The sequence below is a fragment of the Otolemur garnettii genome, unplaced genomic scaffold (assembly GCF_000181295.1).
Source record: "Otolemur garnettii isolate 467f Iridium unplaced genomic scaffold, OtoGar3 scaffold00217, whole genome shotgun sequence".
NCBI lineage: Eukaryota > Metazoa > Chordata > Mammalia > Primates > Galagidae > Otolemur > Otolemur garnettii.
Genome location: NW_003852612.1, coordinates 1,341,443 through 1,363,946, shown reverse-complemented (window position 1 = coordinate 1,363,946; position 22,504 = coordinate 1,341,443). Strand labels below are relative to the sequence as shown.

At 48.4% G+C, this 22,504-nt stretch overlaps 1 protein-coding gene across 1 annotated transcript in view; it reads right to left on the bottom strand.

The window, feature by feature from the left end:
• Positions 1-22,504, bottom strand: part of WDFY4 (WDFY family member 4) — a 279,600-nt gene that overhangs the window by 16,036 nt on the left and 241,060 nt on the right. The window contains exons 50-56 of the mRNA XM_003801656.3: positions 22,186-22,305; positions 20,393-20,510; positions 19,587-19,696; positions 9,165-9,318; positions 6,770-6,861; positions 2,656-2,868; positions 69-216 (exon numbers count right to left, since the gene is read on the bottom strand). Coding sequence (XP_003801704.1) covers positions 69-216; positions 2,656-2,868; positions 6,770-6,861; positions 9,165-9,318; positions 19,587-19,696; positions 20,393-20,510; positions 22,186-22,305 — 955 coding nt within the window. The remainder of the gene's footprint in view (positions 1-68; positions 217-2,655; positions 2,869-6,769; positions 6,862-9,164; positions 9,319-19,586; positions 19,697-20,392; positions 20,511-22,185; positions 22,306-22,504) is intronic.

Sequence of the window (22,504 nt, the reverse complement as noted above, 5' to 3'; positions counted from 1 at the left end):
GAAGGAGCCAGTCACTGAAGGGACAACCCTGGGACCAGGCACCACATAACACAGGGCCAGATAATCACCTTTGACTATGACCTGGGAGGGCCTCAGGGACTGCAGGCTGTAGACAAAAGGCTGTGGGTGCCCAGGCAGGCTGGAGGGCGTGGAGGCGTCCTTTCCAGGGGAAGGCTTCCCTGCGGCAGTCCTGGCCGGGTGGGGTTTGGTAAAGAGCTGGAGAGGCAGGGAACAAACATGTGACACACTGGCCATTAGGGGATAGATACCTGGCAGAAGAGTCACCCCATGCACTCTACCATAGCTGCACAACCCCCTGCCGGGTGCTGCCATGGCTGGGCTTGCTTTGATAGAGTTGAACATGAGCAGAACCCTCTGGTCCAACCCTCAACCTCTGCATGTGAGGGACCTGGGAGCTCAGAGAGATCAGCTGCTTTCTCAAGGTTCTGGAGATAGCCCTGCTGCCTGCCACATCCATCTTCTTTCTTTCCCAAACTGCTTGAGGAATGGCTAACCTCACCAAGGAGTTTCTGGTACCCTGGAGCAACTGCCTCTCATAGCATGAGGACAGAGTGGCCCTCTTCCCTCCCTAGGTCACATGGCGTCCTTCATTATCTCAAGCTATTTCTTTTATCTTTCTCTCTTCCCTCACAAACTCTCTGGAGACTCGACACAATTCTTTAATATCATCCATTTAAACATTCCAAAGAGCACAGGTAAACCCCACTAGTGGTCTTTCCACTTCTCATTTTTTTCAGCTCTGTGCCACCAAATTGTGCCTAATGCCAAACTCCATGCATAACCGAGCCTGGCTTTAAGCACAAGGCCATGCTGCCTGGCTGAGTCCTTGCTGCTGGGCCAGCGTGTGCCACTGCCGCCAGACCCAGCTCTCCACCTGCCCATGCTCTTGCCGGGCTGCATCCTCCAGCCAGCAGCACATTCCAGCCTCCCAGATGGAATCACCCACTGAGTGCCACACTGGAGGGATCCGGGCAGAAGGCAGCTCTGCTGTGCACATGGACAGAGCAAGGGCTTGAATTCTCAGGGCAGCTAGAGGGCCATCCCAGAGCAGCCTCAGCTCAGTTCCAGCCCAGGATCAAATGCTAAACTGCAATGAAAGCTGGGTGGGTGAGTAGCACAAACAGAAATAACCATTTCTCAGTGGGTTTTTAATAATGAACATTTCTCCTCACAGCAGCATGACACCCGTGTCCACAGCCTGGTCCTACAGAAGCCATCGCAGACACAGCCCCTAGAAGGAGCAGGGTGCTGTCCTGAGCTCTTCAGTCTTGTTTTAGACTGGGAGCACTTGAGAATTCTCATTTTGATGATTGCTTAGAAATATTTTTTAAAAGCTCACATCATTAAATCTGAATCTAAAATGAAGAGCAAGCCATGATTATTCTATGAAGTCTGAAAACATCTGTGCTTACAAGGCAAGAGTTGTGATGCAGCTGGGTGGCAGTGGCTACTATTTTAAATTATTATATTGCATCATCTATATCATTATACATATTTTTAATTCAAGAAATGAAAGCATGAGGCTACTGAGTTTCTTTAGTGAAAAGTTCTGCTCTCTACAAAGCCTCTTGCCACCCTCCTTGGGCTGTGTGCCAACCCACCTCCAAGTCATCCCATTCCCTTCTCATGTTCTCCTTACCTGGAGCTGAGCAAACCCTGCCAAGTCACATAAGGCCAGCTGGAAAGGATGTTAGTTTCATACTAACTGTAGGAGGAGCCCACCTAGCCCTCCTGGTTACACATAGGGAAGGCTGTTGCCAGGACTGACCAGAATTGGCCGGGTCCAGGCGCCCATTTCCCTGCATGGCTGCCAACTGCCCAGGCTGGAACCTTGGCCATGGGGTCATACTACTGAGCCCAGATGGCTATGTTCAGGAACAAAACATCTCCCCATAGAACCACAGTTTGGGATCAACAGGGCTGAGATGGGCTAAATAAATGCCTGAGTCTCGTGCAGACCTTTCATCAGTACGTCAGCATGAACACACATCCACATATCACTATGTGACCATCCTGATGGGAGACAGAGCCAGCACAGTGAAAGGACCAAGTGAGACCTTCTGCAATGTCTCCAGGGAACTGGCTGGCAGAGGAAGAAGCTCTCACGCCAGTGGCAATACAGTGCAAGTGTTGGAGCTACTCAGATGGGTTCTACCTGTCACTTGCAAGGGATGCAATTCTAGGCAAGTTATTTTAGTCTCTCTGAGCCTCAGTTTCCTGATCCAGAAAAGAATACTTCCCAGAGCTTGAGTGGATTCAATAGGGTAATCACACTAATAACTAACATTTGTTAAGTGCTAGTCATACTTCAGGCACGTTCAAGCCCTTGCTATGTCTTATCTCATTGGATACTACAGCCCTGTAGGGTAGATAACATTCACCACGTATGCCACACATGTATCACAGCGTCTGTCACATATACCAGGTGAGCACAGCTTGCACCAGTACCAGCAACGACGGCATCACCTTCCCCAACTTCAGGTGGGGAGGGAGGGTTGAGCCTGACACTAAAAGCACAGGAAGGTGACTGGAAGAGGTGACCTCTGCCCCAGGAGAGGGTGTCTTCCTTCCTTCCCATGCTCCCCTGTGCACATTCTTTTGGGAAAGCAAGGCAATTGACAAGGCGTGCTGTACCTGCTTGGGCACCTGCCCGAAGTTGCTGACAAACCCCAGGATGGTGTTCTTGATCAGGGGGTCGGTGATTTTGTGGAGGTCCACCTTGTCGCCATAGAAGTAGGGGTGGAAGGTGTTCACGGCCTCCACTGCAGCTGGGCCTTGCTGCTTGTACCCAAAAATGAGGTCTATCCAATGGTGGAGGTTGGCACTGACGAAGTCACTTTCCAGAGCCTGGAACCAAAGCCCAAAGAGCATGAAAACCCAGGCTCCTCACAGACACGTGTATCCTCTGCACAGAACAGATGGGACACACGCTCCAGGGTGCTGGCTCTGCACAGGAGAGATGATTAATGGCGCCCTGGGCGTGATGAGTAGGAAGTGGACAGTGGAGCCAGCCACCTGAAGGCCACCTGATTGCTGCTTCTAGCAAGTAGCAAACTGTCCCCATCGCCCCTGCTTAGCATTTCATAAAACAACCATGTCATTTAGAATACTTCTGTGGTTTAGGCTGGTGTCTAAATGGGAGAGACCAGACTAAAATAAAGTCCTGGCATATGACATATGAAACAGGGAGAGGCTGTCAGGGGGCTGAGGCTGTCGTGATTAGGACAGCTTGCTCTGGGACAGAGTGGGTCTGAGCACGGCCTTCACACATTTGTTAGCAGCTCAGTTCCTCAGCTTCTTCATCTGTGAAGTGGGCATTAATTGGACCCTCTTCACAAGTTTGTGTGCAGATCAAGCTGTGTCCATATCTGGTACACGATGAACTCCGGGGAGTTAGGTGATTACACGGAGCACCTACTGGGTGCCCCGGATGGGCTGGGATTTTATGTGTGCCATCTCCTCCCATCAATACCACCTTTTGGTGGCAGGTCTAATTATCCCACCTCTAGGGCAGGCTTGTGTGTGGTTTTTAAATCTAATATTCCAGCCCCCAATGCGCATGCCTCAGAACCCCACAGGAGACATCCACCCCAGCTGAGCAGATCTACTTCCCTCAAATACAGAGAAGTCATTGATATCTGGATGTGGAAATCTTTCTGAATCATTCCTAGTAGGGAAAGGGCAGAATTTGCCTCTGAGGTGCAGCTCAGCCCCCAGAAATGTGAGGTGCCCTCCTCTGTTCCCCCCATTGCCTACAGCATGCAATAAAGCATCTCACCCACACACCCAAAGCGTAAGTGTGTAAAGACCTGAGGAACATTCTGTCCACGTGCAGGCTATCACCAGCTGGGAGGACAAGAGAGGTTCTCAACCCAGCCTCAGAGCCTGGCTCTGAGCTTCCAGACTCTAAGTGAGAACTAAACCTTACGCTGCTTAGGGACACAGCTCTCACTGGAAGTAACATCTGCCCCTAACTAGAGGTGGCCAAACATACTGGATGCTTCATGAACACAGCCCAGATGGGTGGTGCTGGCCCAGGTTAGAGTGCCTAGGTTGCCAATGTTTCTCATCAGTTGCCTCACATGAACAAGAGGAAATGTGGCCTACTGTTTGGATGGCCCAGTCTGCCTGACAGGAGGCACCTATTTCTGTTAAGTAGAGCCCATCTTCAGGATTAGGTCTCCAGAGCCCAAAGATGCTCCCTGGGATTATCTGGGCTCTCATTGTTGATCCTCTGGGAGAACATGTAGCCCTAGAAAAGCCAGGTCACCTGTGCTAGGTTAGTTTCTCCAAGGTCTATGGTCAAAAGTGGCTCTGAGGCCATGAAGGCCACACTCAAGTCATACCATGTGAGGACTAAGGAAAGGTGTGGCTCTCCCACACCTGCGTTCTGGCCTGGAGCACACCTGAAGGCCTTTTTCAGATGTCTGCATTAAAGCACTTGTTGGTAATCACAACAGAATGGCTGTAAGAATAGGCAGGTATGAGGGAAGACCACAGGCCAGGACATCTGACCCTCCTGCTGGGCCCCTTTCCCTCCTACTTCCTATCCAGCACATTCTCCATGCCCTTGGCTTCTTCTCAAGCACCCCTCCACCTCCTCTTAAATGCAGCCTGGATTTCCCCCTGTGCCACCTTCAGTAAGCTCAAATGACAGCCACTTGTTAGACATAGCTCATGTGTCAGGTGCCAGGAGGTGGGATTAATGTCTTCTTAGTCCTCATTGTCAGCTCCAGACCATTGCTCTCCTGCCTCTTGTAAAAAGAACAAATAATCTGCTCCTCTGTGCTCTGTGAAACCTAACTCTAACCCCACCCCCATCCTCATTCTTCTACTGACTTCTCTGCTATCCTCATTCATAGAAGATGCTAACTCCTAGCTATGTCTTCCCTTCTCCAAGACCTGTTTTTATCCTCAGTGATTGCAATCTCCAACCTCTCAGTTCCTTAAGCTCCACGTCTACAATGACCTTTGTCTTCATTTCACTAAAATCACTCACTCCATGGACACGGCTTCACCTATGTCAGTATCTACAACTGACATCTTCAAAGCACTCAATCCTTTTCCGGTTTGCAAAAGCTACATCCTCACCCTGCTGAGAGTTTCACTGCTTCCTCAGACTACTCTCCCACCTTGTTGGAACTTCCAGTCCCCTTGCCCCTTTACTTCTTTGCAGTCCATCAGCAGCTGCCTGCCTTGGATCACATCTTTATCCAGCTCATTCTAGATGGAGTGATCCGTCGGTCCATGCCTTGTGATGTTATTGAATCATGTCCTGGACCACGTACCTGGTCTTCTAACAGACCACAGCTGGTGAACCTGCAGGTCAAGTTTGTCTCTGGTCCAATTACTTGAGAGCTGTGGGCTGTGGGGGATGACTTACCTCTGAAATTCTAGAGGCAAGGATACACCATAGGAAAATGTTCTCCTTGCCGGGGAAAAGGACAGAGGAAAAGGCAAAAGTTTGTTGTCAAAAGATGGGTCTGCCTCAGTTTATCTTTTCTTTTTAGGTATAAATTATGCACAATGAAACGTGCCCTTTTAAAATGTGTTCTGACAATTTCGTGCAGTCATGTACCCTTCTCCACAATCAACATACAAAACATTTCCACTAACTTGAAAAATTCCCTTGTAGGAGGAATTCCGTTGTGGTAGGTCACTCCCCTACTTCAGACTCTTGGAACCCACTGATTTGTTTTCTATCTCTATAGTTTTTCTTATAAATATCACATAAATAAAATCATGTGGGACGTAACTTAGAGTTTCGGCTTCTTTCACTTAGGACAATGTTTGAAATTCACCCATGTTTTTCTGTGTATTAGTAAATTCTGCCCTTTTTATTGTTGAGTAATATTCCATTGTGTGGATGTACCATTTGTTTATCCATCTACCAGTGGATGGAAATTTGGACTATTTTCAGTTTTTGGCTAGTTTGAATAACACTGGTGACTGTGCACAAGTTTTTGTATGGACATGCTTTTAATTCTCTTGTAGATAACTACAAGTAGAATTGCTAGGTGATGCACCTTCAATTTTATAAGAAACCACCAACATTTTGTGCACAGAGGTTGTGCTATTTTGCTTTTTTTGCCAGTGTTGTATGACACACTCCAATTGCTCTACATCTTTGCCATCTTTTGTTTTCACCTGTCTTTTAAATTGAAGCCATTCTTGTTGGCATGCAGTAGCATCTCATTGTGGTTTTGGTTCATTTCCACCAATGACTAATAATGTTGAATGTCTATCTGTTCAAGTCCTTGTACATGCATAATAGCCCAGGTATTGGACCCAGGATATGTGTCCAAAATGGCCTCTGGCTTCTGCCCTTATCAGCCTTTCTGGGTAACAAGCCAAGTCTTCCCCAGTCCTAGAAAATCTTTGGCCAGTGGGAGTCCCTTGGAGCCTCCAAACCCTCTCTAACACTGAGCAGGAAGGCCCAGGGAGTGGCCCTGACAGTAGAGTTGGCTGAGGCTACTGACTTGCCATCAAGGGTACACAAGGAGAATCTGAACTCACTTCCTCTACTGACATCCACAAAAAGCTGGCACAAGGGCTAAGACTAATTGAGCTCTTAGAATAACCCAGAACCCAAGTCTTTTCTTGCCAATCCAAGATGCAGATCCTTCCCTGTCTCTGGGCTCTCCAGAAATGAAAGCCTCAGCAGCACTTGTTCGACAGAAAGCGTCTGCAGAGCTTGAGGCAATGCTGAACTCCACACCAGAACACTATGGATTTTAGCTCGACTCACCTGTCTGTGCAGGCTGATGAATTTCCGAGGGTCCCCATCAGCCCAGGGAGGAAGCTGCACATCCCCTAGCGCTGTCCCATCCTGCATGCAACCTGAGTGGGACAAGAAACAGCAGGGATCTGAGTATGTGGGAGCCTAACCCGGGCTAGGAGGTAAGATATATAAAGACTGTGCTGCTCAGGATTGCTGATTTTGTGTAGGTTAGAGCAGAAGTATCCTCTAGTGGGGCCACACTGCTTCTAGCCAGTCCACTCTGTCTGGAATGTTCCCAATCTTTTCAGGCAATGCTAGTATTTGATGCACAAGTCATATAAAATGATTTCCAAGCCATCATTGTTGAAATGTCCTCTTCCCCACTACACTATGTCTTTTCATCTGGATGCTCCTTACATAGTGCTAAAGCAGTCAGCAGAGTCACTGATGACAGTGCAAGCCAGCACATTCTGGCACCTGACTGCATGCTGGGCACTGGGCTAGGTTCTTGGCATACATCATCTCATTGAATGAGTTGATTCATTGTAACTCTATAGTTTGTGCATTTCACTCCATTTTTAAAGCAAGGACAGCAAGGTTATAGACTGAGATTCCCCATCCAGCCCAAGTCTCTCTCCTGCCCATTAGCTGCCTGATCTTGAGTGAGTTACTTTACCTCTTTGGGATTTCATTTTCCCACCTGTACAATGGAAGGTAATTACAAGAGTTAGCTCACAGGGCTGGCACAAGGTTAAAATAGAAAATACACATAGAGGTGCTTAGAATAATGCCGGGCATATGAAGGTTGCTCAGCAAGCCTGTGCTGTCGTCCTGCCTCCAGAGTCTCCACAGAACAGCTGGCATAAAACCTTCCCCTGCTCCCTCTGGCCTGCAGGGCTGGGCTGGGCTGGCCTGGCCTGACCCTTCTCATAGCATAGTCTCAGCTCACCTGCCACCCTTTGCAGGTCTTTCCTGGGACAAGAGTAACACAGATCCTGCTGAGTCACTGTAAACCATTTGCTATATATTTACCTCATAAGACTTCTCAAGTGCCCAACAATGCCTCACTTATAATACAGAAATTGTCTATATTTTCTACCTGCTTCTCCCCATCCCCACTCAGAAGGTGGAGCATTTTCAGGACAATCCATCCCAGGAGACCCAACTAAATCCCCAGAGCCTAAAGAAGCATTTGCACACAGTAGGTGCTCAATAACCACTGTTTCAGCTTCTCTGAGGACTCTGCTCTATTGGCTCATGTCACTGGTACGTGCCATTGTTTCTGCAGCTGAGCCCATCCCAGCTTCCTCAGAGCCCTGGCTGGAGCTCCAGGACAGAGACAGCGCTCTGGCCGGCACTCTAACTCCAGGAAGATGACTACCCTTCCTCTTGGCCTCCACCCTCGCTGACCAACTCTTGTCCTGGGCCTCACCGTGTTTTGTGAAGAGTGTCCATTGGAGTTGTTTGGTTCTCACCCCTGACACACATGAGGCAGCTAACAGTCTGAACACTGCTAAGGCTACCAAGTGCCATGGGCCAGGCTCTCTGGGCCTAAGCTACCCATGTGTATGCTCCACAGGGACCTTGGCTGCAGGTTCAGGGCCAAAAACCACTGTACACAATGTTGTAGGGACTCATCTTCTCATCTGTGCTCCTGTGGGCCTCACCTGGCCTGGCTCAAGTACATGCCCGTATACTGTTAGGAGAAAGATGGGGTCCCTGAAGAAGGTGGACTCTGGTGCCTGAGGTGTGTATTGGTGGTGGCTCATGAGTGTTCTCTGCAGGGGGGCATTCCCTGCCCGGCCAGCGGTCTGCCCCTAGCCCACACCCTGCCCAGGCTCTGCCCACATACCCCATCTGCAGATTTTCCCTGATTCAGCCTCACATGTATGTGTGGTGGAAACTCTGAGGCCCAGGCATAGTCACCGGGGGACCTGCCCACTGGGGAGCTGCCACGCCTGACTGTGTAACTGACCTGAGATCCTACTCAGCATCTCTGGGTCCCTTTGTCAGAGTCCAGGTTAACCCATTTATGGAACACAAGGAAAGAGGGCAAGTGCAGGGCAGGGGCTTGCTCAAGGTCACTAAGGGGCAGGCAAGGTGATGACAGTGCTGGGCTACATACAAGCAAGGGCTCCTACTCCCTGGCCACCACCTTGCTATAGACCAAGGCTTGGGACCCTTGAAGGAAAGACTGAGGATGGGGCTATGCCTCAGCACTGTCCTGGCAGCCGAGCACCCAGGGTTCTTCCCCAGCAATCACTTTCCCTCTGGGTGCTGCAACCCAGGGGAGGCCTCGCATCAACCACCCTGCCCTAGGGAGGGCACAGCAAAGTTCCTGATGAGGTTAGTTATGACCCAGGGGCTGTAAGAGAGAGGAACCTACACTACTGCCCCCTGCCTTGTCCAGGACCCCACTCACCGAACTCCACTGCATTGCAGTTGGTTAAAAACTCTGGCAGGTAGAAGAACTCTGGTGTCAGCTCCCTGACATCACTCATGTTCTCTCTGGAGGCTGACTCCCATGTGCTCTTCACACTGTGGAACATTCTGTCTGCCACGTCGAAGCTCCCACCCTGTGGGAACAGTGGGCCAATACCATCAGTGGCTCGTCAGACTGGCCAGACACTGCTGGCATGGGCATCCCTCCACCTTGCATCCATTGCTTTATTATTCCACCAGAGCTTCCAGAGAGGATGCGTGACCCATGGTGACCTAAGGCTCTGTGTTTCCTTGTCGTGAAAACCTGAGTTCAGATCAGATGCAGATAAACCATAGTCATATCCATCTGACCATTCTTCTAGTTTGCCAAGGGTCAACTCGGAATCAGGCACTTAGCACAAGGTAGCAAGAATGAGAATGACTTGGGCTTGACTTTTTAGATGCTCACATTTGAGTGCCACAGGCAGGAAATAAAGAACCAATTACAGGACCGAGAAGGGGGTGGACATTTTATGTGGAAGACCAGCAGAAGTTTCCTGGACAAGCCCATCCTGGAGGGAGGTGAGTCTGGAAGTCTGCTGGTGGGAAAGGTGGCAGAAGACCAAGCCTCAGCAAGGAGCAGAGGCTAGTTAGGTCACCAGCACCCTAGTGACATCTAACACAGAGCCCGTGGCATTGGTGGGTGAGGGGTGTGAGCAGGAAGTGACTCTGGGCCCAGTGGTCTGAGGATGGAGACCTGGAGGAACACCAGCATTTAAGGGGAAAGAGGCTGGTCCATGAAGGACAAGATGTCTACAGCACAGCCAAGGCCAGCTGTGATTCCAAGGCCCACTGCCACAGGTGGTCTGATACAGCCTGGAAGTTTAGGTTAGATCAAGTAAGACGAAAAGCAGAGTCTTTGCCTGCATGCCTTGATCTTCTCATCCAAATTGTCAGATTTCTTGAGTTGATGCTAACTACATTCAGTAAGTGGTCTTGGGGTTGGGAGGAGGTAGGGAGAAGCCTCAGACCAGGCCCTGGTTGGAGGAATGAGGATGCTGGGGGAAGAAGGACTTCAGGAAAGTTTCTGAACCTGGGCCTTGGATCTTCTTATGTTTAGGAACATCCGCCTCCCTGAGATTCGATAGCTCACTTATTCTCATTAAGAGAACTTGTCCCTCTTCTGCCATCTTCTGCAAAGCACACAAGTGGCCTCAAGAGCAAAGGGTGGAGCCCAGTGTGGTGGTGCCTCCTCTGTACCTGTCAGCCCCTTCCCTGCTCAGAGGGCTGCAGTTTCCCATCAGCATTTACTTAAGGAAGCTTTGGGCAGCTCCTATGGCAGGAGAAGGCAAAGCAGGGCAAGACCCTTCTGTTTGCATGTCTGATCTACACACAGATGATCTTTCTAATCCTCACAGCAGGTGCACCAGGAAGGAATTGGTATTTCCATTTTGCAGGCCAGAAAACTGAGACTCCTCAAAGTGCGCTGATCAGTCAAGCAAGGTCAGTCAAGCAGAACTGGGCTCAAATCCATGGATGCTATACCAAAGGGTGGGGTTGGCCCCGTGTCATATTCCTGGGGGATTCCTGGGACCCAGGGCAAACTTGATCTACTCTGTATAGGCCGAGGGGGACTCACCTCTTTCTAACAGGGGAGAACTTGCCACATATAGGAGGAAGCCACCCCTGAGCATCCTGGTGGGCTAATCAATTTTCTGAGTCAGATTTGAAGATCAAGTGAGAACCTTGGGTCATTCTCCAAACAGGGACAGGGACACCGAGGGACCCTGGGGACATTCATGCGGTCGTCTTGATAAAACACAATACATGGGCAGCTCAATAAGATGGCTTTACTCCAAGGTCACTATGCATTCGGTAAAATTAGGAGATGATGTCCGCCATCAAATTGAAACTAAAATAACAATAACATGAGGGTGGGGTGTCTAAATAAATCTGCACCTAACGGGTCACTCATGGAAATGTATTAAGGGCTTTGTGTATTTAATCTGCAGCCTGAGCCTCCCATCCAGGGGAGATTGATGCCTTCTCGTCGCCCCATTTCCCTTTTGCAGCTTTTATGAGTGCTGATGGTAATCTCCTGAGAAACAATATGATTTGGTAATAAAAAGATTACCTGTATTAAATAAAAATAATATATACATACGAAATATTGTTAGTGCTACAAATCTGGTTAAAGATATTACCACCAAGAAAAATGTTATTTTTTTCACAGCTGTCTAATGCATTTTAGCAAAAGTAATATCTTTAAAACTTAAGCCTGTATTATTTATAAAGGAAGCAATAACTGATTTTCCTATTTCCTATATTAATAAATGTATTTGCATACATTTGTTTCAAAATTAATGGGTTTTCTCACTTCTGCAGTACAAAAGAAAACGCCAAATTCCCTAGAAGAAAAAGTAGAGTTGCTTTGTGACTTGGATTGCAAGTCTGTGGGTTGACGGAAACCCAGCAAGGACTTAATTCTCAGGAACAGAAGCAACAAGAAAAGGAAGGGAACAGAGGAGGAAGAAAGGGCAAGGAGAGCGGCCGAGAGGCCCAATTAAGGTTTACGGAGTGAAATCCAAACCCAGATGAAAGAAAACAACAACAACAAATTAAGTGTAGAGATTGGAAGTGATCAGAGAGAATCACTGAACTAAGATCCACAATGGAATCTGTCCTGCAGATATTCTTGAATATCAACAAGAGAAGCTGGGTGTGGTGTCATGTGCCTATAGTGCCAACTACTTAGGAGGCTGGGGTGAGATCACTTGAGCCCACAAATTCAAGTCCAGTCTGGGCAACATAGCGAGACCTCATGTCTTAAAACAAATAGACACAAGAATAGCAAATTCTACATGTATCCAGACAGACCAAAAAAAAAAAAAAGAAAAATTAACAGCCAGGTTATTAACAGCCAGTTATAAAGAATAACTTCTTACTGGCAGAAGATTTTCCCCGTGTGACATTCAGACCACGAGACAATGGCACCAAGTCAAGGCTAGAGAGTTCCAAAGCAAAATGTTGGTCTTTGGATTTTATGCCTAATTAGGACATCACTCATATTAAAAACTGCCAACATTCTGAATATGTAAAGATTCAGAATAGCTCAACCGGCTAAGGCGCCAGCCACGTACACCTAAGGTGGCGGGTTCGAATCCCCAGCCCCGACCCGCCAAACAACAATGACAGCTGCAACCAAAAAATAGCCGGGCGTTGTGGCGGGTGCCTGTAGTCCCAGCTACTTGGGAGGCGGAGGCAGGAGACTCGCTTGAGCCCAGGAGTTGGAGGTTGCTGTGAGCTGTAATGCCACGACACTCTACCCAGGGGGACAGCTTGAGGCTCTGTCTCAAAAAAAAAAAAAATGATTCAGAAATAACATAATGCTAGGTATCTTTCCTCCATTAAAATCCTTCAAGAGGTACTTAATATTGCTAAGAAATGAATCAAAATTAAAGGCAAAATTACAGGGACAGAAGCAGCTGACAAGGACTATTGCTGGATTGACCCTAGTTAAAACCAGGGGAAAGTCCATAATTATGGTGCAGCATTAAAACTGGAATGATCATGTTAAAGGCAATACTCCTCTACTGAGAGGACACAGAGTCTGTGTACCATTGTTCCCTGAATAAGCATTTCAATTGCTACCTTCTTAAACCCTCTCCAGGATGGCCAGGGAAAGAATTTTGGAAAAAACATTCAAGTCCTGATCTACACTCACAGGAAATTCACTAACCGAACATGCTGAAGGACGCCCACATGCACAGATACTTTCTAACATGCTCTAGAAAGTCTACTGTTCCTTCTAGGTGGGACTGACCACCCCGGCCACCCTGCTGCCGTATCTAAACTACAGGATCACTTTTCTGAGCAGGCTGATGACCCGTTCTCACTGCAGATGCGCTTTCCAGGAATTTGAAAGAATCCCATACAAATGACCCACACACGGGACCCTACAGATACGTCAGTAGATCTAGAGCGCTGTCTTTTCTCATGGAAGAGGCATGACTAGTGTAATGGTGGAAAGCACGTTGGCTTTACAGGCAGGCTGGCTTGGGTGGGCATCTCAGTGCCTGCTTGCAGAATGAACATGAGTGAGTTTCTTAACCCCCTGTCCATGCCCTCCTCTGCAAACTGGATGATTGTTGAGTATGTGAAATCAATTGTGTGTGTGTGTGTGTGTGTGAGAGAGAGAGAGAGAGAGAGAGAGAAACTTCATGCAGTGTCCTAAGCATGTACCAAGCAGTCCCAAATGAACCCAGCCCCTAGGTCTTTTCCCTGGACAGACTGGGGGCTGGTCTTGGGCACCAATCTCAATGTGCATGTCCAGAGGCAAAGAAAAAGAAAAAAGAGACAGATGTTCTCAAAGACTCCAAGTGGGACCCAGGGGGAAGGGCGGAGAAGTGGGTTCCTCCAGTGCCCAGGACAGGAGCAAGAGGGTTCAGGACCTCAGGATGGGACAGGAAATGCAGAGTTCATTGTCAGGGCAGCTCTAAGGCAACACCACCACCACAGAAGTAAAGGGGCAAATGCATGAGGGTCAGAGGAAGCTGGACTCGGTGTCCTCTGGGCTGCTGCAGGTGAATGCCAGGCCCTGGGTCCCACATGGTATGTGGGAAGGCCACACGCTGGTCCATCTGCTCTTGATGGAGAATGGGCTGACCCTGGAGCAGCCCTCAGCTTTCCTTCCTATGAGATGTGGCCCCTTTCTACACGAGCAAACCCCACAAAGGCACGTCAGGGACACGTGCTGCCTGCTGTCGGAGAGGAGTTGGGGGAGAGTCACGTGGAGCGCTCGGAGACAGCCAGTCTCATGGCATCGTAATCTTCACCACCCGCCAGTCAGGCCTTATTTTAAAGGATGAAGAAACTAAGGCTCAGTTATTCAATGGTGCCAATTAGAAAGTTCTAGGAGTTTATCCCAGGGCCATCTGACTCTATTAAATGTGCCTTTTCTAATACCCCTCACTGAGTCTGTATGATAACAACTACAAAATGTTGCAGACCCTGAAGGACTCTTGTTAAGTCACAAATGCCACATTCTTGTCCTGCAGCCAGAGTGAGGCTGGAGGCTTCCGAGTCCAGCCCAGGAGCCCAGGTATATCCTGGTGGGCAGCCCTGTGTGAGGCGGCAGGTGCCGGGAGACAGGTGCTGACAAGTGGGCTACTTGTTTCAGGGGCAGGGCTGAGCTGCAGGCACAAGAGATGACACCAGGCGGGGCTCACATGGGCAGGGCCACAGGCCCGGGAAGGCAGCTGCCTCACCTCCCTGGGCACACAGTCTGCCCCAGGGGATGAACTAACCCCTTGAGCCAGGCAGCTGCCAGGAGCTCCCAGGCAGGACGGGCCAAGCACCCTCCTCACAGCTCCTGGTTCTCTCCACGGTTAGCATCTGTCTTACACAAAACCCAGCCATCTCACCTCAGGTGGCTCAGAAAACCCTTCCCCACTGCTGGTAACAGCTGACTTCACACGGGCTGTGACTTAATTAGCGCAGCACTTCATTCTGTCTCTTATTAAATGCAGCAGCAGCCACCACCACTGTATCCTTGCTGGGCGCTGGCTGCCTTGCTGGGCCCCACCTAGGCTGGGGCTGATCTCAGGCCTGAGAGCAACTTGTTTTTACCAGGGTAGAAACAGGTGCCCAGGCCAGGGCTCCAGCAGGGGCCTGGCCTCCTGGTGACTCAGTTTTCTGCAGGCTCAGACACCAGCTCTGAGCAGGCAAGATGCCCAGGAACTGCAGCCTGTGGGGCTACTGCGGGGGGAGACCTCCATGGGGTGGGCGTAACGGAGCAGGCAGCTGACACGCACCTGATCCATGCCCGCACCTGCCACCTGCTCAGACATCTACCATAGTTTCTGAAATTATAAGAATCTAACATTGTAATAAATAACGGTTTTAGGGTAGAAAAACAAACAGACATGGCAATGATAGAGAACGTTTAAATGAGAAAGGAATAAAGCATTCCTTACAGGCAGGAGTGAGAATACAACGCACTGCAGTGGGAGTCCCTGTGCTGTCCACAGCACTGCAGTGCTCAGAGGACCCCATGCCTGCCTGGCAGCAGCCCCCAGATGACACCAGGTGCAATAAGACAGGTCCTCCATGGCAGAGCTGTCCTGCTGTCACTCTGCACAGGATGCACTGGGGACCACACTGCCCACACGTGCCACCAGCATGCTGCACACATGCTCCAGCATTGAGTGACTGCCTGTATGTCACACTGCATATGTGTGTGCACCTCTGTGTGATGTCACATGAGGTATGCTGCACTGTTCTACTGAAAAGGAGGCCTTGAAAACGGAATGCGTCCCTATCCCCTAAACTCTCTCTCCTCTCTGCGCAACCTCTGTAAACCTCACCTCACTTTATTTACGGTGAGTGTTTCAGGCTCAGTGTCCCCAGAGCCAGAAACCCTCTCATCTGCATGTCATTTCTTGAGGGACGTAACCTCCTTGAGACTCAGGATACTGAGATTAATTAATCTCAGGACCCTCTCACAATGTAGTGAGGGTCCCATAAGTCATAACACAGCACCAGTCACGAGAGTCAAAAGGTGAAAGCAACCCAAATGTCCATTGAGAGATGAATGGGTAAAGCAAGGGTTTATGCAAACAAGGGAATATTACTCAGCCTTAGGAAATTCTGACACATTGCTACAACATAGATGAATCTTGCAGACATTATGTGAAGTGTAAGAAGCCAGTCACAGAAGGACAAGTATTGTTTTGTTTCATTTAGGTGAGACTTAGGGAAATCAAACTTATAGAGATAGAAAGTACAATGGTGGTTGCCAGGGGCTGAGAGAGGGGTGATTTGGAGAGCTGCCTTTTAATGGGCATAGAACTGAAGTTTGGGAAGATGGATAAGTTCTGGAGAGAGATGGTGGTGATGGCTCAGCGGTGTGAACGTGGTTAATGCTGCTGAGCCGTATGCTTAACAATGGTTAAAACAGTACATTTTATCTAATGCATATTCTAGTACAATAAAAAAGTTAAAACAAATTAAATTGTCATAATGCTTGTAGGGTACTTAGCACCACCCAGGCACACTGTAAGTGCTTAATGAGTGCAACAGGTTGGTGCTGCTATGAAAGAGACTTCAGAGGAGATCATCTTGCTCACCAACTTTATTTCCCCAATAAGGAAACTGAATCCTGGAGGAAGAAAGTGACCTTCTCAAGGTCAGACATGGCAGAGAGCCCGAGCCCAGCCTTACTACAAATGTGTCAACTGGGGCTTAGTCACACTGCCAGGTGCAGGCAGAGTTTGCCCAGTACAGAATGGAAAGGGCACTTTCTCCTGCTGCCTCTTCAGCGCGTAGTGGCTTTGGCCTCTGTTACATGCAGAAGGCCCCACACGACACGGGCTTTCTCGTGCCCTCCCCACATTTCTTGCTCTCCCTTCTCCTTTACCTCCCCCACGCCCCACCCCAGGCTGGAAGTCAGGGCCTCAGGCTGTTGACACTATTGGAGCAAAGTCTCTGGAGAAGGGACAGGCCTGCATCCTAGGAGGGAGGGAGGAGCCTGACTATAGGACAATGCCAGAAAATTCCTAAGGTCTGTGGAGGCCCCGGGACTCTCAAAAAGGAGCTTGGCATGTCCCCCCACAGATGAGCCTTCATACCCATTCCCTGGAAAGCTAAAATACATTTTTTTTTTCCTGAAGAAAAAGAAGATGGCTGGTTCTTCTGCTGGTTCCAAGGGCTTGGACCAGTTGTTACCCACTAAAAAAGTCATTTAAAAGTAGGAATACAAGACCAATTCAGAAGCACACATGAAGAACTCAGATGATTCTAACTTGGATGGGCCAAGATTCAAGCTGATAGGATTCAAGCTAATATGACTCCATTTGTTGTCTAAAAGCATATAAAATTGGCTCTGACCATCTGACGTTGCTTTAGATCATATCAAACTAGTTTTGCCTGATCACCAGTGGACCAAACTGGCTAAAACAAACTCAAACTAACGGTACATTTCAAAGTGTCCAATAACCCCCAAATCCTCGTGGCTCACAGCACACCTGTTTAGTCTGGCTCATGCTACAGTGGAATATTTTAGATGCCATCTAGGCTGCTTTCAATTAGCTTGAACCAGAGGAGACCAACTTGAACAAGTTCAGGCCTGCTCCGATTAGGTCTGGCTGATCTCAGAGGGAAGATGGGAACTAACAGTGATTGATCACCTACGTCGTGTCAAGCCCCAAGCTGGGGGCTTTCTCCACATTTTCTCATTTAATCCTTTCAGCAGTCCAGCGAGATGTGTATAATTAACCCTGATTTCTAGAGGTAAAATAACTTGAGGAAGATTTTGTATCTAGTAAGTGGGAGAACTAGGATGTAAATCTTACAACCAAGGCTGTTTCTGTTTCACTCCACCTCCTCCCAATGTGAAAAGACCCTTCACAACAGGTAGAGCTGGGGCTTCCAGCTTTAATGCATCCGACTGAGGGGCAAAGGGAAACTCTGAAAGCATCCTGAACATTTCAACTCCCTGGATGCAAACCAGTAACGGAACCCATCGCTATCATCATCACCAGTGATCATCATTTCTTGTGGATTAATGAGCAACATCTGGATGAGATTCCTGGCATGGGGTACAGCTCTGGGACCATTTGTTCTCCAAACCAAACTTACTTAAAATGCTTGTTGCCTGAGAAAGGCTCAGGGGAAGCACACTTATTATTTTTGAGCAGATTTCCAGGGAGAGGGGTTATGCAATGTCTAGACGAGCCGTGCCGTCAAGAAGAAAGAAGGCTGTGCCAAGAAACAGAAGACAAGAGGGAGTAGTTTGCTTCTTATTTGAGAAAGCACCTTGACCTTGCCCACCCATTCCCACCCATGGCTCAGGAGTTGGCTTCAGTGCAGCCCGAGGGTGGCATTGGTCTCTCAGGGTCAAGGTCCTCCGAGTGACCACAAACAGTAACCTTGCTGATGAGGTTAGGAGACAAGAAACTGGCAGGTACTGCTCTGGGCGTTGCTGCTGCAGAACTTAACTGAGAAATGAAGTCTCAAGACAAAGTTTCAAATTACGCTGAACAGAACAGGATGTAGGCAGGGCAAGCTCCAACTGGTTAGAACCAAGATGGAAGAGAAACACCAAGACTGCTCCTTCATGAATATTCTCCCCTTGTTTAGCTTAAAATTAAGTCCTGCTTAAATAAAAGGGTGAAAGGAACCACAGGGCTGGTTCCCTTCTATAGGGAGAACTGGCCTCTGCCTTTTCTATGGAGTCGACTTTCTATACTTTCTGAATAAATCTCACTTTTACTTTATACTATTGGCTCCCTCCTGAATTCTTTTTTGCATGAAGCCAAGGACCCAGTCGGACTTCAAGTGGCTCCCAGCATTGGGACTCACTTTCCTCTGTCAGTTGGACCACAGCACACAATTTCTGAGACACTCATGCCTTTCCAAGATGAAGCTTAGGTGTCAGAGTGAGTCCCTGTGAGTTCAGCGGCCTGTTGTCCACAGTGGTTCACGCCTTACTCTCCGCAGGACTATTGTAAGGTCAGGATTGGGTCAGCCCATGAGCTTAAAATTTGTGCTATATATTCACTTTGAAAATGGCTGAGATAGCCGGGCTACAGAGGGTTTTCCCCACTGAAAAGCTATATCCCTGAGATAAAGTGACTCTTGGAAGCAGGACCCCAGTGATGGGGTTGGAAGGGGAAGAGGAGAAAAGAGCTTCTTGGTACACTCACAACACTGTCCAGGACAGACTCGGCCCACAAATTCCACATGCCTCAGACACCACCGCCCACTGGAGTCAGACTGCCCAGGTGAAAAAATACAGGGCACTCAGCTAAATTTGAATCTCAGATAAACAACCAATGATTTTTAGTATAAGTCATTGTTTATCTGAAAATCACAGTTTATCTGGAATTCAAATTTAACTGGGCATCCTATGCTTTTATTTGCAAAACCCGGCAACCCTAAGCTGGTGCAATGGTAAGTTGGTTAGTTTCTTTTTCTGGTTTAGCGTTTCAGTCTTTAAGTATTTTGTTTATCTTTGGAGCCTCTTAATTCACACTGAGCACAGATTTATGCATTCTGATGTCATATTCTTTTCATTGTTCTTCTTGTGTTTATTTTTCTAATCTTGACCTGCCTTGCTAGTCTCAAAGATTCCAGCTTTTTCTTTTCCACTACATCTTATTCAAGTCTTTTTTGTCATATCTCTTTCCTTATTTTATTTTCTTTTTAGAGTGTTTTGCAAGACTCAGGTGCAGGTGGAAGTGATGCAGAGCTCATCTGGAGGGCCAGCATCCTGAAGCCTTTTGCAAGTGGAAATTGCTGGCAAACATTTCCCACTTTAAACAACAACGTTTCTAGATGAAGGGTCCCTTCTTTGTTCAAGCCCATGTCTTGGTCTATGTGATACAGATGTGTGTGTCCGTGCGTGTCGAAGGCGGCAGCTCACCTGCAGAGCACAGAAGGCCTGGGTGAAGGGAGGCATCCGGACCAGGTAGGAGGCGACGATGATGGCCGAGGAGTAGTGTGTGTAATAGTGGCACTGGACGGTCATGTCTCCTGCAACAAGAGGACATGCCTGAGGACTGTTTCTCACACATGCTCACACCCAGCAGATACTGGGCTACACCACACTCAAGAACCACATTTAGAAAAATCCATTCATTGAGGTTTAGGGAGTAAGTGGACCTGAATAAAAACATTAAGGCAATAAGAGCACAGGTGGCACGTGAATGTGGCAAAACTTGTAAAGGTGACGTGCAGATGGGGGAAGTTTGGGAACTAGGTTCTAGAGCCAGACAAATGCATGCTCCGCCCTTTCTAGGCTGTGATCTTGAACAAGTTGCTTCAACTCTTTGCGTTTCACTTTCCTTCTCTGTGAAATGGGCCATGGCATAGGTGAACAATGCAGGTAAACCCATGCACGGCATATAGAAAGGGCTGAATGAATGAACATTGGTTCCCTCCACCACTGCCTGCCCCTGGGTCTGGCGTTATCAGCTTTTAACACGATACTGCTCTGTCCAGTGCTATGCTGTATTACAGATTTATTTAAATCAGAATTTCTAGAGGTGGCACCTAGACATCAATAGTTTTTAGAATTTCCCCCAAGCTATTCTTAGCACTGGATTAAAGCGTTCTCTATTCAAATGCAATCATTTGTAGGTCAGGTGATGGCCTGAATCGTCACCAGCTATCCTGTCAGGGCATTCTGATGAACAGCGCTGCATGAGAAATCAAGCTGGGTCTACTCACCTTCAGTTTTCTCAACTTCTTTGAACCTCTGGATAAATTTCAGCTTCCTTTCCTTGGTCTGAGCCCCCATGGGCTTTGAAAGATCCCGGAAAGTCTTGGGATTCGTCAAGTTCAATGTCTAGAAGGCAGATGTTCAGCTGGAGTTAACTCCCCCCAACCCTCTTGTGCCCCAAGAGCCACGCTCTTTGGTTTTATGGTTCTCTTTATTGGTTTATTGTCATTTGATCTGACCCTTTCTAGTGATTAGCTGGCAGGCTGGGGTTTTATGGCCCTGAAGCCAGTGATCCAGAAAGACTTAAAAGGGGAGAGATGGAAAATAAGAGGAGGGGAAGATTGAGTTCACACTGAACCTGTTTCAAGTTGACCCAAATCAGAACATGACCACCACCGGTAATGGGAAGGAGACTTTCAGAGGAATTCCCGTCGTCTATAGGGCATTTGGCTCCTGCCCTCATGGAGTCATTTGCCTCCATAGTTCAGAGTTCTTGCTTAGAATCAAACTGATTTTATAGGAAATTAGAAGTTATCTGACTTGGAAGGAAATACCTTCATTTTCTGGAGGCCTTTCTGGTCAGTGAAAGGCTGTAATTATCACCCCTTTCTCTCCCTTGGGAACACACAACAGAGGAGGTGTTTCTGGGTCACCCTCTTTCTGGTCACTAACAGTGAATCCCTGCAGCTTCACTGGGGGCTGAGAGTGTCACCATCCCAAATGCCTGCAAGAAGCCAGGAGAGTGAGGTATCCCTTTCTAAGTCCCCAGGAAGAGAGGGAAGGACACTGGAGACCCACACTCGGCTCCAGCCACGTCACCAGGTCACAGTGCTTCCTAGTTGCCAGATAGCCTGATTTTCTGAAAGATATTGGAAATCCAGATTCTTTTAAGACAGATTTCCCAATTTGAAAATGTTGATAAATAATTGAAATTTTAAAGACTTGATATGGGCTAAATAAAAAAGGCATGTAAACCACCACTTTGCAACGTGTGAGCAAGTTTTGTGTTTGAAATGCCTCAGCCTCGAATGGCCCACTGTGCAGCGAGCAGCAGTCTGTGGGTGGTGAGACAAATTTTGCTGTAGTCAACATCCTTAATGGGGACAAGAGATCACAAAAGACCAAGTATTCCTCTCCCAAATCTTAGGGTTCTGCTATCCAGGCATCCTTAGGTAGGGACCGACCAGCATTGTCTGAACAAGTGACCAAGCCACCTTCTGTTCCGTACACATGGACATCACCTTGGTCCATCTGAGTGGCCTTCCCCCTCCTCCTTCCCCTGCCTGCCGAGGTCTAGGGGTGGAGGCCAACCCCAGATGCTATCTCTTGGTCACTGAAGTCAAGTTAAAGGGAGGGTGGTGTGATCTCTCTATGTCTCTGTCTCTTTCTCCTTCTGTCTCTTCTCTTTTTCTCCCCCTCTTCCCCCCTCCCCGCACATGTTGATTCTAGGGACAAATGCCACGGCCTCCCTCATGGTACCTGCATCTCTCCCAAGGGTTGACCCATGGTAGTATCTCAGAAGATGGGATCAACTGCCTTTACTGGGGAAAGTAGTTCAGGAACCCTCTGGTGCTTATTTTAGCAATTGTGTTCCTTGACATCATTCCACAGGTGGAGGTGAGGCAGAAACCCAGGCAAGCAGGCTCCAAAGGCTGCCATGGGACCATGAGATTAAAACACAAGCAGCCATCAGGCCCAGGCACCCAGGTTCAGCTGGGGCTTTGCACACTGATGTACAATGTCCTGGTCACCTGGCAGGAAAGCTGCAGGACAGCTGGCGGTCTCTGTGGGAATGCCTTACCTCTGAGGTATAGTCCGCAAGGACCCAGGGGAACACGGGGTACTGCGTGCAGTCATTGTAGGTCCTCCCAGCCGCGGTGTTGAGGTACATGAGATACTCAAAATTGCTGATCTCTCTTCTCTACCAGAAAAGACGAAGAGAGGATAAACCAAACAGGTTTGACATTCTCCTGAGGGCTCAGGGGTCTCCCCCTCCACCCTCAGCAGGAGCCCCCGGCTCTCTCAGTGAGGACAGGCATTCCCTGCACATCCCAAGCATTCCCCATGTGTCTTGTGTTTTAGCCAGCGCCAACTCAGGGAGTCATGTGCTCATTTCAGCC